This window comes from Microtus oregoni, unplaced genomic scaffold (genome assembly GCF_018167655.1).
Source record: "Microtus oregoni isolate MIOR12 unplaced genomic scaffold, Mior012 000011F_ref0000422, whole genome shotgun sequence".
In the NCBI taxonomy this organism is placed as follows: Eukaryota; Metazoa; Chordata; class Mammalia; order Rodentia; family Cricetidae; genus Microtus; species Microtus oregoni.
The window spans coordinates 49,579,745-49,594,176 of record NW_024543070.1 but is presented as its reverse complement, the minus strand read 5'-3'; the positions used below and the strand labels follow the sequence as shown (position 1 = coordinate 49,594,176).

General features: G+C 42.9%; 1 protein-coding gene across 3 annotated transcripts in view; it reads left to right on the top strand.

Annotated features, from left to right (window-relative positions):
- Positions 1 to 9,282, top strand: part of LOC121453312 (mothers against decapentaplegic homolog 5) — a 41,875-nt gene extending 32,593 nt beyond the window's left edge. For all 3 annotated transcript variants that reach the window (XM_041659980.1, XM_041659981.1, XM_041659982.1), the window contains exons 5-7: positions 1,184 to 1,405; positions 2,866 to 3,122; positions 4,512 to 9,282. In XM_041659980.1, the coding sequence (XP_041515914.1) occupies positions 1,184 to 1,405; positions 2,866 to 3,122; positions 4,512 to 4,655 (623 nt within the window). In that variant the 3' untranslated portion in view covers positions 4,656 to 9,282. The remainder of the gene's footprint in view (positions 1 to 1,183; positions 1,406 to 2,865; positions 3,123 to 4,511) is intronic.
- The last annotated feature ends 5,150 nt before the right edge of the window (positions 9,283 to 14,432 follow it).

Sequence of the window (14,432 nt, the reverse complement as noted above, 5' to 3'; positions counted from 1 at the left end):
CATTTAAGCTCTTTGGTTGTGAGCTCAAAAGAGCTGGCCTGGAGGGTGATTGTTTCATCGGGTTGCATGGACCAAGGGCTGAAGATGCTTTGCTTAGAGCACAGCTCTCTGCAATGCACGGTTGAGCTCTATCACAGCTGAAGATGCTTAACTACAGACCTTACAGTTTTTACTGGTGTGAATTAAGTCTCTGGGAACTTGGGAGATAAGATTCGTATATGTTTTGCATGTGAGACAGAGGTAAAATAGTAATAGACCTAATTTTAAGTCCTTCCGATTGTGTTGAAACCCTAACCCTCAGTAAATGCTGTTTAGAGATAGGGCCTTTTAAGAGGCAGTTAGGTTTAAATAAATTCCTGAGATTAGGGCCTTCAAAATAGTTACTTTTCCTTACATATTAGACATGGAGGCCAATGGGTAAACGTGCTTGCCTGGGCAAGCCTAGTGACTAGACTTCAGATCCCTGAAACACTGTACAAAGAGTGATAGCATGTCTCTGTGATCTCAGCCCTTCTGCAGTGAGATAGGAAGTGGATGCAGCCTGGAGTATGTAAATAAAGCAGAGACAAGGAGATCCTGACACACACACACACACACACACACACACACACACACACACACACACACAGAGTATGCTCTGAAGACCTTATAAACACACAGCAAGAGGACAGGCAGCTCTCTGTTTATGTAACAGGAAGTGAGTCTCTACTAGACAGCACATCTGTTGACACCTTGGCCCCTGGAACAAACTGTGAGAAATAATTGTGGTTTTGTTATTGTTGTTTTGCTTTGAATTTAAGCTGTTCAATCTGTGGTATTTTGTTAGAGCTGTCTGGGCAGACCAAGATAAGTTGTCTTGAACTCTCAGATAGAAATCTCAGTGAAAGCCGGGCGGTGGTGGCGCACGCCTTTAATCCCAGCACTTGGGAGGCAGAGGCGGGCAGATCTCTGTGAGTTCGAGGCCAGCCTGGTCTACAAGAGCTAGTTCCAGGACAGGCTCAAAAACCACAGTGAAACCCTGTCTCGAAAAACTAAAAAAAAAAAAAAAGAAATCTCAGTGAAATTTAAATGAGGTATCTATTTTCTTTGTTATATAATGCTTGGTTAGGCCTAAGGGTAAATAAATATTCACAGAACCTGGTGGTTTAGCTAATCAGTTATTAAACTTCTTTTCTGTTTTCAGATGTTCAGCCTGTTGCCTATGAAGAGCCCAAACACTGGTGTTCAATTGTCTACTATGAACTGAACAACCGTGTAGGGGAAGCTTTCCATGCATCTTCTACTAGTGTGTTAGTAGATGGATTCACAGACCCTTCGAATAACAAAAGTCGATTCTGCTTGGGATTGCTGTCAAATGTGAACCGTAATTCAACCATTGAAAACACTAGGCGGCATATTGGAAAAGGTAATCTTGAATTTCTTTCCATGCCGTTGAAGGAAGTCCTTTTTTTATATTTTTGTATTATCTGGGTACAGTTCATTGCAGAAGGTACTGGAAACATCCAAAAAATCTTAAGGCATGGCTTTTGCCTCAAGTTTCAGGTTTAAAGAATGTTATCAAATAAAATGACGGTAAGTGTGGTCCTGCTCAGTTTCTGTTTCTAGTACTAGAGACCTGAAGTTCTGTTGTTTGCTTTGTCAAGTTTCCCTAACAGTCAATTAAGTCAATTAAGTCAGGGCCTAAATGAAAAGTAAGAAACATATATAGAGAGAGACTAACCAGAGTCAAGGAGATACCGTGTAGCTGCTGAAGAAGGAGGAGAAGGACCTATCAGAATCTTTCCGGTAAGCCACAGCGTTGTGGCGATACACAGATTAATAGAAATGAGTTAGATTAAGATGTAAGAGCTAGCTAGAAATATGCACAAACCATTGGCCAGTTTTGTAATTACAGTTTCTGTGTGATTATTTGGGTCTGAGTGGCTGGGAAACAAACGTGCGGTCTCCGCCTACAAGCCTCCACAGAAGCACACAGACTGCACAGGAACATATGTGTAACTTAATCTGATGCATGAGATAAGGTTTAAAAGGATATACACCAAAGTCAGAGCAGTGTCTACTTATGGCTAAGAAAAACTTGAGCTAATTCCTAGATATATTGGAGAAGTATTTGGTAAATTTTACTATTAGAACTATTAGTTAAATTTTACTATTAGAACTGCTTTCTCATAGTGTTTTTAAGTATATTTGTAGAAAACTTTAATAAATTATATTTTATTATTTTGTGTGTATGTATTTTACTATAGGTATATCTGTGCACCATATGCATACAGTGCCCTCAGAGGCCAGAAGAAGAGGGTCTCCTGGGACTGGAATTAAAGATGGTTTTGAGCCTCTTTGTAGGTGCTGGGAATCCAACGTGGGTCCTCTGCAAGAGCAGCCAGTACTCTGAACTGCTGAGTCATTGCTCCAGTTTCATGAAGGGTGAGGGGGGAGAGACGGCTTTTTAAAAGAAAGGAAAATGAGTCTGCCATTTCAAAGCTTTCTTATAATCCGAAGTCACATCGTATGTTTGGATTTCTGTGGGTGATGGTTGAAATGCTGTGGTCCTGTTTGTCAGCAAATGGTGGAAAACTTCACTAACTTTTATGATGATTGACGTACCAGGCGTTTCTTTGAAAGTACTCATAGAATGAAGTTTTAAAGAGCATCTTTTCTTTGGTAGAGAAACAAATGATGGTTGGAAGAGCAAACGTGGCGCAGTCCCAGGATCTTTTAGTTAGGCTGATTATTTTTGGCTACTGAAGGCCATCTAGTGGTGGTTGTTGGCATTTGTTGTGCCTTTCTAGATGCTGTGGTTCCTCCACACTTGTCTGGCTCTCTGCAGTGCTTTGCTCAGCCTCTTTCTGGTCACTTCTCTTTCAGGTGTTCATCTGTACTATGTTGGTGGGGAGGTGTATGCTGAGTGTCTTAGTGACAGCAGCATCTTTGTTCAGAGTAGAAATTGCAACTTCCACCATGGCTTCCACCCCACCACTGTCTGTAAGATTCCCAGCAGCTGCAGCCTCAAGATTTTTAACAATCAGGAATTTGCCCAGCTTCTGGCTCAGTCTGTCAACCATGGGTTTGAGGCTGTGTATGAGCTCACCAAGATGTGCACCATTCGAATGAGTTTTGTCAAGGTGAGTGGTTTGATCTCTACTATGACTTTAGTCATTGTAAATATGTACACATTATTAAAAATTACTAGATGAAGCTATCACTACTTTTGACTCAGTTTGATACATTGCAAGTGAAGTCTCAAATTTAACATTTTAACCATCTGACAGGTTATTTCATTTTATAATATACATAAAATCCTTGATAATTTTGATATTGGGTAAGGATTAAGTTTATAAAATATTTCAGTTAGCAGACTAAATTTTCAGAAAGCATTTAATATTATAATTGCATTTTGAGTGCCTCAGATTCCATGGCAGTGACCGTGAGATTGAATTATAGTGCTAACTTACTTTACTGTGGCTCAGTCCTCTTACAAAGGATTTCTAAAACCTATCATTTACCTTTTTGTTGTTGTTTGTTTTGTTTTTAGTCATTTTCAAGACAGGGTTTTTCTGTGTAGCTGTTATAGAACTCACTCTTAGACCAGACTGGCCTTGAACTCAGAGATCTGCCTGTCTGTGCCTCCCAAGTGCTGGGATTAAAGGTGTGTGCCACGCTCACCTGGCCAGAATGACACTGTCATTTACTCTTGTGGCCTGCTGTTACTGAACATTCCAAAGATTGTGTCTCATTAGGAAAATGTTGAGGAAGTTCCGCAGTTGGCTCTGCTCCACCCTGGTGCTGGAGGGTTAGCACAGGAGAGCAGCAGCACTGTGTGTGCAGTCTGTGTGCTTGCTTGTGTTATGTTGTTGTTGTTGTTGTTGTTGTGTTGTTGTGTGTTTCAGTTTTTGGCATTTAATCCCAGTCTACTGTTTCCTTGCTGCTTGTCAGTCATATGAATTTACTTTCTCTTCCCTTTTTGAAATACAGCTTTGTCTTTTATTCTCCTGTCTCTCTTCATTTCCTCTACTTCCCTGGGGCAAGGAGCACTATAAACAGAAAGACAGAATTTGATAAATCAAGAAAATAAAAAGTAAAAATTATATATATGTATTTCTGTTTTTATCTGAAAGTTACTTTATCTTATTAATTTCTCACCTTTAAGAACAATGGCTTAATGTAATTACTAGAGGAAATAAAAAACAGACAACAGAAAAAGCCCCAAACCCTGAAGACCTTTTTCTGTGAGAGATCATAGTCTATGGCCTTTGTAAAATTAAAAACATAACAAAATATATTTGTCCCCATGGGTCCATATCAGAATTTCTGTTATTTATTAAAAGTTTATAGCTTTGAATAATGCAACTATTTTCTTTTAATAGCATGTCACATGAATGCTGATTGGTTTTCTGTAGGTGTTCAGTTTAAGTATACTTTTTGTGTTTTTACAGTTAAACTTTTATTGTTAAAGTTAGTATAGACTGTTGACTGTTCAAGAGGGATTTGCTTTGCTGTCTGTTCCTTTTCAGGGCTGGGGAGCAGAGTACCATCGACAGGATGTTACTAGCACTCCATGCTGGATTGAGATTCACCTCCATGGGCCTCTTCAGTGGCTGGATAAAGTCCTTACTCAGATGGGCTCTCCTCTGAACCCCATTTCTTCTGTTTCATAGTGCGGAAGTATTGTTTTCAACTATATTTTTACTGGACTTGTTTTAATTTTAGAAGAATTTCCAGTACAGATGCTGTGAGCTGACATGGAAAAACAGATATTATTGCTTATTTTTTCTACATAATTGTGACCAACACATTTGTATTTTGTGATGAATTTACATTTGTTTGTATTCATGTTCATTGTAACTTTCAAAAGTATTGTAAACAATGTAGAGCATTTTGCCCCCATTGAGAAGTTTGGCATTGATGTTAAACTGGAACATACTTTTGTTTATTGTCCCAACTGTTTTTTACAAGGCAGTGCACCACATAATGAAGATTTTCCTGGAAGAGGGCATGGGATGTGGAAAGTCCTAGGCAATGAGTTTCTAGTCAGGTCTTTGTCCTGCCACCTTTGAAAAAGCATAGTACATTGTTTTGCAAAGACATGGTAGGAGCTTAAAGGAAACTATTGAATCTCTATTTGAAGGATACTGTGCACTCCTGATGTGTTTGGTGAAAGCAAGGTGGGGATCTCTAGATGTCATAATTGACATTTAGTGGAGCTGGTGTTTGTCAGTGTAATGTGACTCTGTGCTATATATCGTTTGTAAAACATTTCCTTTAAAATGCCTAGTATCTGTCATTTACTCAAGTTTGTCATAAGTTTTATTGAACAGTTCAGTGTGTACATGGCCTTGTTCAGCTGTGTTTGCTGCTTTGGGCCAGTGTTTCAAGAACTTTAATTTTAATGTGCATTAACCTTTTCATTTTGCACTTTTATGGGTGACAGTTTTAGTGTGACCTGCGCTAGAACAGTCAGGTGACCTGATCTTAGCTCTTCCCTTTACTTCCTTGGCACTCCTTTGTATCAGCACTGCCATTTAGAGATTCCAGTTGTGCGACATGATGCTTTCCCTAGCTTTTATCTTTTAATCTAATGTATGAAGTTGTTATTCTATAGCTCCAACTAAGGTGCCTGTTAATTCCCTACAATTTTATGGGTGTTATTAATGTTGAAAGATCATATACTTAATACTATTGCTCTTACACCAGACTTTCCATACAAGGACCTATGCAGTGTGGCCATCAGGCTCTTTGGGTGGGTCCTGAGGGATGAGACTCCTGGTGTGCTGGTGACCGAGTCATCAGTGTGGGTTGGGATAGTGCATTTGTAACGTCATGTAACAAAGCATGTAGACTTGTCTCTCTCAGCATCAGTGCTTTGCCTTTTTCTTTTATTCTTTTAGAGCCTACCTTGATGCTAGTCTCCAGAACACCATCTTGGATGTCATTGCTCTAAGACACCCATTTAGTTCACTGTGCCTTTGGCCTTAGGGAACAGTCAGACGGACAGTTTTGGCCTGAGAATGAAGACACTACTTTGATAAAGAAAAAAAAAAATGACCTAATTTCCCTATCAGAACGAGAAGCTTGATTTCCTGGTGCCACTTTATTCTGCTGCTGAAAATGTTATTTTGGTTTGACTTTTTATAATGCCCTTCCTGCCGTTGTCGGGAAAACAGCTTTTTGGGGGGTGGGGGAGGCATGAGTCCCCTTGTTTTCTGTGTCATTATTTATTGCCTTTCAGAGTGTAGCCATTGGGTGGCTTCATTCCTTCCAAGAAGTGCTTTGCTGGGCCTTCAGTAGCTTGAGCCTTCATGGCGCAGTCTTTAGAGTAAGTTTGCAGGTCTCAAGTTGAGTGACAGGTACCCGTCAGTGAGCTCTGCTGAAGTCTGGAAACAAGTGCCTTGCTAGTTCCGTTGTTGGACAGTGCGTGGTTATGTTGTTTGTCCACAGTCCTGTCCCGGCCCTCCGGGTTGCAGGGTCTGTGTGAATGGCAGGACTGAAGCTCTTAGCTGTCCAGAGTTTCATGGAGAAGTCCAAACCTATTTCCTAAAAGTTGTCAACATCACATCTGTGTCTGTAAATGAGAAGTGCAGTCTGTCTGCCTGCTCCTGTAATGTCTAAGGACATACTTAACGTCTGTGGGTAGGAAAAAAAGTGTGCAAAGCAAGTGCAGAACTCTGGCCTGCAAGAAGCAGTTCTTGTAAAGAAGCCCTTCAGAAGGGTGTGGCTGCTTGGCATTTGTGAGGAATGCTTGTCCTCAGACAGAGCAGCAGCCGTACACCTCTCTGTGATGAGTCTCCTGCAGCCCCAGACTGGCATTGACCCTGCTAACTTGCTGAGGGTGGCCTTGAGCTTCTGATCCTTCTGTGTCTACCTCCCAAATGCTGGGGTGACAGATGGCCACTTTTGTACCCATCTTTGTGGTGTTGAGGATCAGACTCAGGACTTTATGCATGCTAGGCGAGTGCTCTACCAACTGAGTGACATCTCAAGTTCAGTGACCACATTTTTAGTGTGCAAAATATATTAATATATGCCAGATAAAATGACAGATTTGCAAATAATGAAAATTGCCTTCAGTTTGGTGAATTCTACAAATGGTAGAATCAAATCTCAGTCATGGAATACAGCAACAAGATGCATCTAGGAAAAAGCATGGCCTGAGGAGGCCGTTTGACTGGTCTGTCTGCAGGGTAGCATGACGGCCTGGCTGTTGTTACCAGACTAAACTGAGGAGGCTGTTTGACTGGTCCGTCTGCAGGGTAGCATCTGGATTGCCAGCGTGAGACCACTATTAAGATTGCTAGATACACACTTCAGCCAGCTACACTAATAATGCAGGTAGGGAATGTGCCGGTGTTAACGTGTGGACACCCTTGGGGGTGTAAGTGGCAGTGACATTGCCATACGAGATGTACTGTCGAAGTGAACACTGGGACTGCCTGCGAGGACCTGTGGAATATTTCCGTCCCTGGCCAGTAGTGCCCTCGTGAGGAGAGACACCTCATGAAACCGAGTCGGGGGTGTGGTGTGCCCATGTTGCTGAGAGCACCGCGGTGGCACAGGCCCTGTCCTCATGCCTTTCCTAGCCATTTCCCTGGAGCACTTGGATCGTCTTCCTCTTCTCACTTCAAGTTTTGTCTCCTTTTGATTCCTGAAAATGAAATATTCTTAAAAATTACTGGTTTTTAAAAATTTATTTCCTTGGGTTTTTGTTGTTTTGAGACATAGTTTCTCTATATAGCCCTGGCTAACATGGAAATTACTGTGTAGGCTAACCTCAAACTTGAAGTAATTCTCTTGCCTCTGCAGTCTGGGGTTACAGGCACATGGCTCAGTACAGTGACCTCTGATGGTTTTTAGAGTTCAGCCTCAGGTGATGGTGTGCATTTAGACCTATTATCTTTAAAGTGCTCTGAACCCCTTCTTTGTCTACCAGGTAAATCTTTTGCTGTCTGGGGTCTCGGTAAAAATGTATGTTCTCAGTATACACACAGCTAAATAACAAGGCAGCTTTTAATGCAGGTGACTTGTGGTTTTAGAAGCGTTTCTTGATATAGGGGAGGGGATTTTCCTAAGCGGTGGTTTGTAGGGACCCCGATACTAAGGAGAATAACCTCTTGAAGGTAATCTCCGGTGCGTGGCTGTTTCCTCACAGTGGTAGGGGTTTCTCCTTTGGAATGTGCCAGTTCTTAGAAGTTTTGTTTAATAAGATGCATGTATAGGAAGTGAGCATTGAAGGCATTTGTTCTACACTAACAGTTTTCTGTCTGCTGGACGGACACTTAAACAGTTCTGTAGACTGTTGGGCTGCAGTGGAGTGTGTGCTGATAATGGCCAGCAGTGGTTAGCAGTGGCCTCAGTGATGGAGCACTTCTCTGGCAGGCTAAAGCCCTGTGTTTAGTCCCCAGCACTGCATAAACCAAACCAAACAGCTCTCAGATGCACCAGTACTGTAACTGAAGTGACCACTCACAACTGGATGGTGTCAGAACCAAGGACAACAGAGTCTTAGCGACATCCTAAAAAGTGAGACTGTTGCTGCTCAGTGATGACCTCGTCCCCTGCCAGGATCCAGTGCTGGAGCATTGGACCTCAGAAGAGGAGTTTGTGTCCTTGTCCAAGTGAAAATCAGCGTAAACAGTTACCATTTAAGGATTTGTTTGAAGTGCTCTTCTTAAAAATCCCCGAATTTTGCGTGCAGATGGGACACCTGCTGGCTCCCGCCCCGCTGTGGCTGTGGGTCCTGTTTGTTACTGTGAACTGGTGTTAGCCATAACTGCGCTCCAGTTAGGCCAAAGAGTCAGTCCTAAGTTCTTTTGAAAGAAGGTTTATTAGAGTCGGCTGTCGTCTTCTGATGCCATTGGCGATGCTGCTGCTTTGGCATTCTATGGAGCTAAATATGGGGATCGTAAGTAATGATTGTTGGGCCGCGGCACTTTAGCATGCCTGGTTAAAGTTGCAATCTGAGTTTACTTACTTAAATTTGGGTAGGAATATAGTCATGGAGAACGAATAGCTGGTGTGTCCCTGCCTTTTCCAAGGAAGACCTCTCCCGTGTGGATGGTGGAGAGCAAGAGCCGATGGCTGCACTGTGGTCTGCTTGCCTGCATTGGGCCTGCTTCCCTTCATGTCGTAGGAGATGAAACTAGCAGCATGCTTCAATTCTGCTCCTTTTTGATACTTACAAAAATGTATTAGGTTTTACTATATTGTGCTTCTCAAAGCCATAACTATTAAGCAATTTGTTTTGCATATTGTTTGCTAATACTTTATTTTAATAAACCTCAAAATGTGCTTGTGGTGTCTGTTTTTGTTTATTTTCTTTTTCTCTGTCCTAATTCATGATTCACATAGTAGTGATCTAAAGAGGGCGAGGTTTTCGTTGATGCAGAATTCTCAGTGCTGTGGACAGGAGGTGCATAGACCACATGCGCCCTCTAACCACACACGTGAACTTGACTTGGAAAGTTTTGTCCATTTTGTTTGAATGGGAGTTGCTGTCTTGTTCCTTTTTGTGCCTTGTTTTGAAGAACAATTGAGGCCTATTCTGGGGTGTTTTAGTTTAGTCAGTGTGTTCTAGATCTGTCCTCTAAGTGACGGGCTTGCCTAGCAGAGTTGGCTATGTAGTGTGTGCCTGGCTGTATTTTAGTCCTGGGCCTATGGCTCTGCACTCCTCAGCAGGATGCTTAGTTACTCTGTGCCTCAGATTCTGCAGCTATAAAATAGAGTTCTGCTTCATAGAAAAATTAAGTGAAGCAATACAAATCAAAGTATTTAGGCTACTGCTTGGGATAAAATAATTCATTAAAATTACCTGTTAAGTCTTGTTACTTTGACTTCAAGCAACTATTTCTAATACTATTGAACCTTGACCCTGGTTGATAAACTTGGTCAGTGGTCTTCATAATGACCTAACTAAGCTAAAAAAAAAAAAACCTTTTAAAAGTTTATTGTGTGCATATACATGTATGAGCACTCATGTCATAGTGTACTAATTGAAGTCAGAGAAGAACCAGGATTCTCTCCCACAATGTAGATCCTAGGGGTCACACTTAAGTCCTCAGGCTTGGCAGCCTGTGCCTTAGCCCTTTGGCCCAGCTTAGATCTTTTTTTAAAATTTTTCTCCTTTTCTTTTCTTTGGTAACTGAAGGCATACTAGCTTCTATGATCCTCCCTCTGGTGTGTGCTCCCGTGACATGAAAACCATGGCCAGAAGGAGAAAACATTAGATTCTTTACCCCAATAGAATAAACTTAAAAGGACACAACATTCTTCCAGCCTAAGTCTTTCCTTTTCCATTTTGCTGCCTTAAAGATTAAGGGAGTGGGATAGTAGGAAACTTTGAAGACAAACTGTAGGCGTCTTGATCTCCCCTGGACTTAAAGGTATTTAGATGGGAAAGGGTGAGAGGATTTTGGCCGGTGTTTAGACCTCTCCGTGTTGTATTGAGAGGGAAGTGATGTGTGGCTCCTGGGGAGAGGAATGTCCGGGAGCAGTTAGTGGGTTCTTGTGTAGAGATGGGTTTTGTTTGTTTGTTTTTGTTTGAACCAAAGTCTCCTATAGTCGTGTAGCCAAGGGTGACCCTGAGTCCTGTATCTCTTGCCTCTAGTTCCTGAGTGCTGGGCATACAGGCTTGGCCCACCAGGCAATGCCTGTCAAACCCAGGACATTGTGCGTGTTAGGCAGATGCTGCCTCTGCTGGGCTATGACTCCCCCAGATTGATTTTACAGAGTTCCTTTTACTTTGCCTTAATCTCTCACCCCTTCTTCATTCCATAAACTTTACTCACCTCATTTTAAGGATTTTATTTATATTTTGGATTTTCGAGACAGAGTTTCTCTGAAGTTTTTGGTGCCTGTCCTGGAACTAGCTCTTGTAGACCAGGCTGGCCTTGAACTCACAGAGATCCGCCTACCTCTGCCTCCCAAGTGCTGGGATTAAAGGCGTGCACCACCACAGCCCGACAAGGATTTTATTTTTTATTTACCCAAGGTGAATTCAGAATTTTAACAGCCCAGAAAAGCACATGGTAAAACTCTAGTAGCTAACCACCGCACACTTAGGCACACGCCCTTCTTATCTGTTCAGGTAGTCACTCACATTGGTTCTCTGCTTCCTTCGCCAGAGTCCTAGCTAATCATGGGTGAGACTGTGCGTGTGGCGGGGCTATGTTCATGGGTATGCAGATGTACACTCACCACACAGGTCTAAGTATAAATGTATAACTGAAATGAAAATTTCTCATGTGAGCTGAAGGTCATCTGTCAAACCCCCCAACACCAGGCACGAAAAGGCTCTTTTTGAGTTGTAGTCAGGATTGTCCAGGAGACTCCCAAAACATTACAGGCTATTGCTGTGACCACTTAGCTGTGTCAGCGCTTGTGGAGGCAGACCTGCATCCTCTGCTGGAGCAGTTCCCGAATGTGGAGTCTGCTGTGGGACATGTTGACAATACTGAAGCTAGCTGTGATTTAATGCTAGAGGTAACCTTTTGTGTAACGTAGTAAGACAGTTTTGAGTTAAATTGATTCTAACCAGCATCATTAGAGCTCTTCACCATATCTCAGAGGGAAATTCAGCTAAGAAAGCATAGCTCTTAATCTGTTCCTCTTCTTTGAACCCTTGGGCCTTTGCCCTGATATAATCAGGTACCTGGAACTGTTGCTTAGCTGACCTTAAAAATATATATATATCGGTTGAGCTGGTATTTTCACCTTTTGGCATTTGGTGTTCTCTCTGAGAAAGTAAAAAGGACAAGAGACCAGAAGAGACACGTATGCTCCTGTTTTAGAGCCTGGAGGTGAATGCACGCTGATCTATTGTATTCTGGCTCTGGCCAGGAAGGTTCTCCCCAACCCAACCATTGCATGGAGGGAAGGCCTCTGAGAGCTGGATTAGGTTTAGTTGGTAGAGGTTATGTGAGTGACGGAGGCCCTGGACTTGGGCAGCTGTTGAGTACCATACAGGTATGTCAGCGTTAGTTCAGAAGTGTAACAGCAGTCCACAATTAATCTCACACTTCTGCAAAATGTGCCTTTCATTAGCTTAGAATGGGTTAGGCCAGCTGAGGGATGCCAGCAAATGTGGAGAAAATGCAAACACCGATGTGAACTCGGCTGCAGAGAGGCTTCAGAGACATGGTCCCGCGTGGTCTGCCTAACACGCTGCAAGCTGTCACCTCCCTCCTTCATACACCTGTGTTTCCTTTGCACAACCTGCCTATTTTCTGACCTAGATCAACATAATTCACCTAATATTTAAGAACTGTTATGTGGGTATACAGAGAAAAACCTTCCTTGCACATTCTCGTTGATGGAGACACCAGACAAGGTAAACAAAATGTATGTTTACTGGCAAGTTCTAAGGAGACATGCTGGGAAGGGAGGGTGGGGAGGAAGGAATTACAGCTGTGGGTATGGCAGCCTGGAAAGAGCTCACTGAAAAGCTCATTTTGGGTTAAAGTTCAGGAAGGAGTGAGGAAGTCAGTGTGTGACAGAGATTGAACATTTTTGTTTCAGGCAGTTGAGAAAGCATGGGAACGACGTTGCTAAGATCTGTCCTTTCCTGCAGGAAGTGGAGCGTTGTAAGCAAAAATAGGACATGTACTAACATGTAAGTTCTGTACTCCATCTCCACAGACAATAATAATAACTCAAGTGTTACGTACACAGGAGATAATAATATAATAACTCAAGTGTTACACAGGAGATAATAACTCAAGGGTTACGCACAAGAAGACAGGAAATGCTAGTTGCTAACACCAGATTGCCACCCTGGGAAACGGGCTGCTTGGAAGATGAGTCGGCAAGGGAGAGTTTTGTCAGATACAGGTTTTGTTTCAAGTGAAGAATCAAAGATAAATGCACCAGTAAAACTCGCCTTCTGTTTCACGGTGTAATTAACCAATGCCCACCAAGTGCCTGTTCTGTGCCTTGAATGCTAGGCATCTAGAAGAAGCGGTGAGCAAGACAGATGTCTTGATCTCAGATGACTGCATGCAATTGTGGGGAAGAAACAGGCTAATTATAGTCATGTCGTAACTCGTTAGGGACTTGAGAGGAGGAAACATTTGAGTCTGGAGTCAAGGTCAGAATACACTGAGTTTGAAATGACCACTTCCAGAGTGTAGAATGAGGTAAGAAGGCCAAAGGGAGATGGACGGTGGAGAAATGGGCAGTGATGGGCTTTCATGAGTGACTGTTGGGTTCAGCTGCGTTAATATCCTTGTAAGTCATCTTCCCGATGACTGGGCTCGCCGAGAATAGAACCGATCCATTTGGGGAGCTCAGGCATGTCCTTTTTGTCAAAGATTAGAAACAGGACAAGAAGACATTGGCCAGAGGGAAGAGAAAGCAGCGTAATGCAGACGGCTCCTAGGGATTAATGGGTTTCAGATTCAAGAAGAGTATGGGGAAGTGAGGCCAGTTGTGGGTCAGAAGGGTGCAGGCCAAGTCTTTCAAGAGAAGGAGAGGCCATTAGAGTACAAGCAGGGCCTAGAAGCAGATGCTGCAATCAGGTACGCGTGATTGGAGGTAGATGAAAGGGCTGTAGGGCTTTGAGTTTGAGGGGCAAGAGTGGAGGTGAAAGATCTGATGGGGTAGAAGAGCGTTTAGCAGATAGTAGGAGCATGCTAGCAAGTGAAATGACTACCCTGCTTTTTTATATTAACCTTGGGTAGATAATACGGAGATTGAGACTCCTGAACAACCCTTACCCTGAGATAGAACGGTGATGGGTCTTATGCTGGGTTTTTCTGTAAGATGCCCAGCTGGGGTGCAGAGCAGCCCAGCTGTGGAGGGGAGGGTCCTCTGAGGAGCACAGAAACCCCCGAGAGTAAATGAGGCTCAGCCAACTCTGACTTTGGCAGACCTGCTGGAAGTGTAGACCCTCTATCTACCTGTGTCCCACGTGGGTGAGAAGACAGCAAGTCTCGTGGAAAGCAGTCCGTCTGTCCTGTAAGTACTTCTGGAGTCAGCATCCCGACTAACCACAACAATAGCCCACATTCAAGCACTTCCGACATCTCCAGCATGAGCTGATCACTTGACCTGAAATGTCTGTGTTGAAAATCCCACTAGGTAGGTGCACAGATGTGATCCGGGTATAGAGTATGTGATCACACTTAGATCGCCAACTGACTCCAGAACTTGGTCCCATGGTCCCTATTATCGTCTCTCCCTGGTTCCCATTATCTACAACCCCATACCCTCACCCCTTCTTACCCTGTCAGAATATCTTCTTGATAATGCTTTTGCTTCCAGTGGCTCTTTGAGCAGGGGAGCACAAACACTCATGACATGGTGTTTCCATTACAACTTGGGATTAGGATAGCAGCAAGGTCTAGCTTCTAGATAGCCACATGTCTTAAGCATGGGCTGCCCAAACAAAACACCATATTCGATAGATTAAACAATAGGAATTTATTTTCTTATAATCAGGAAGT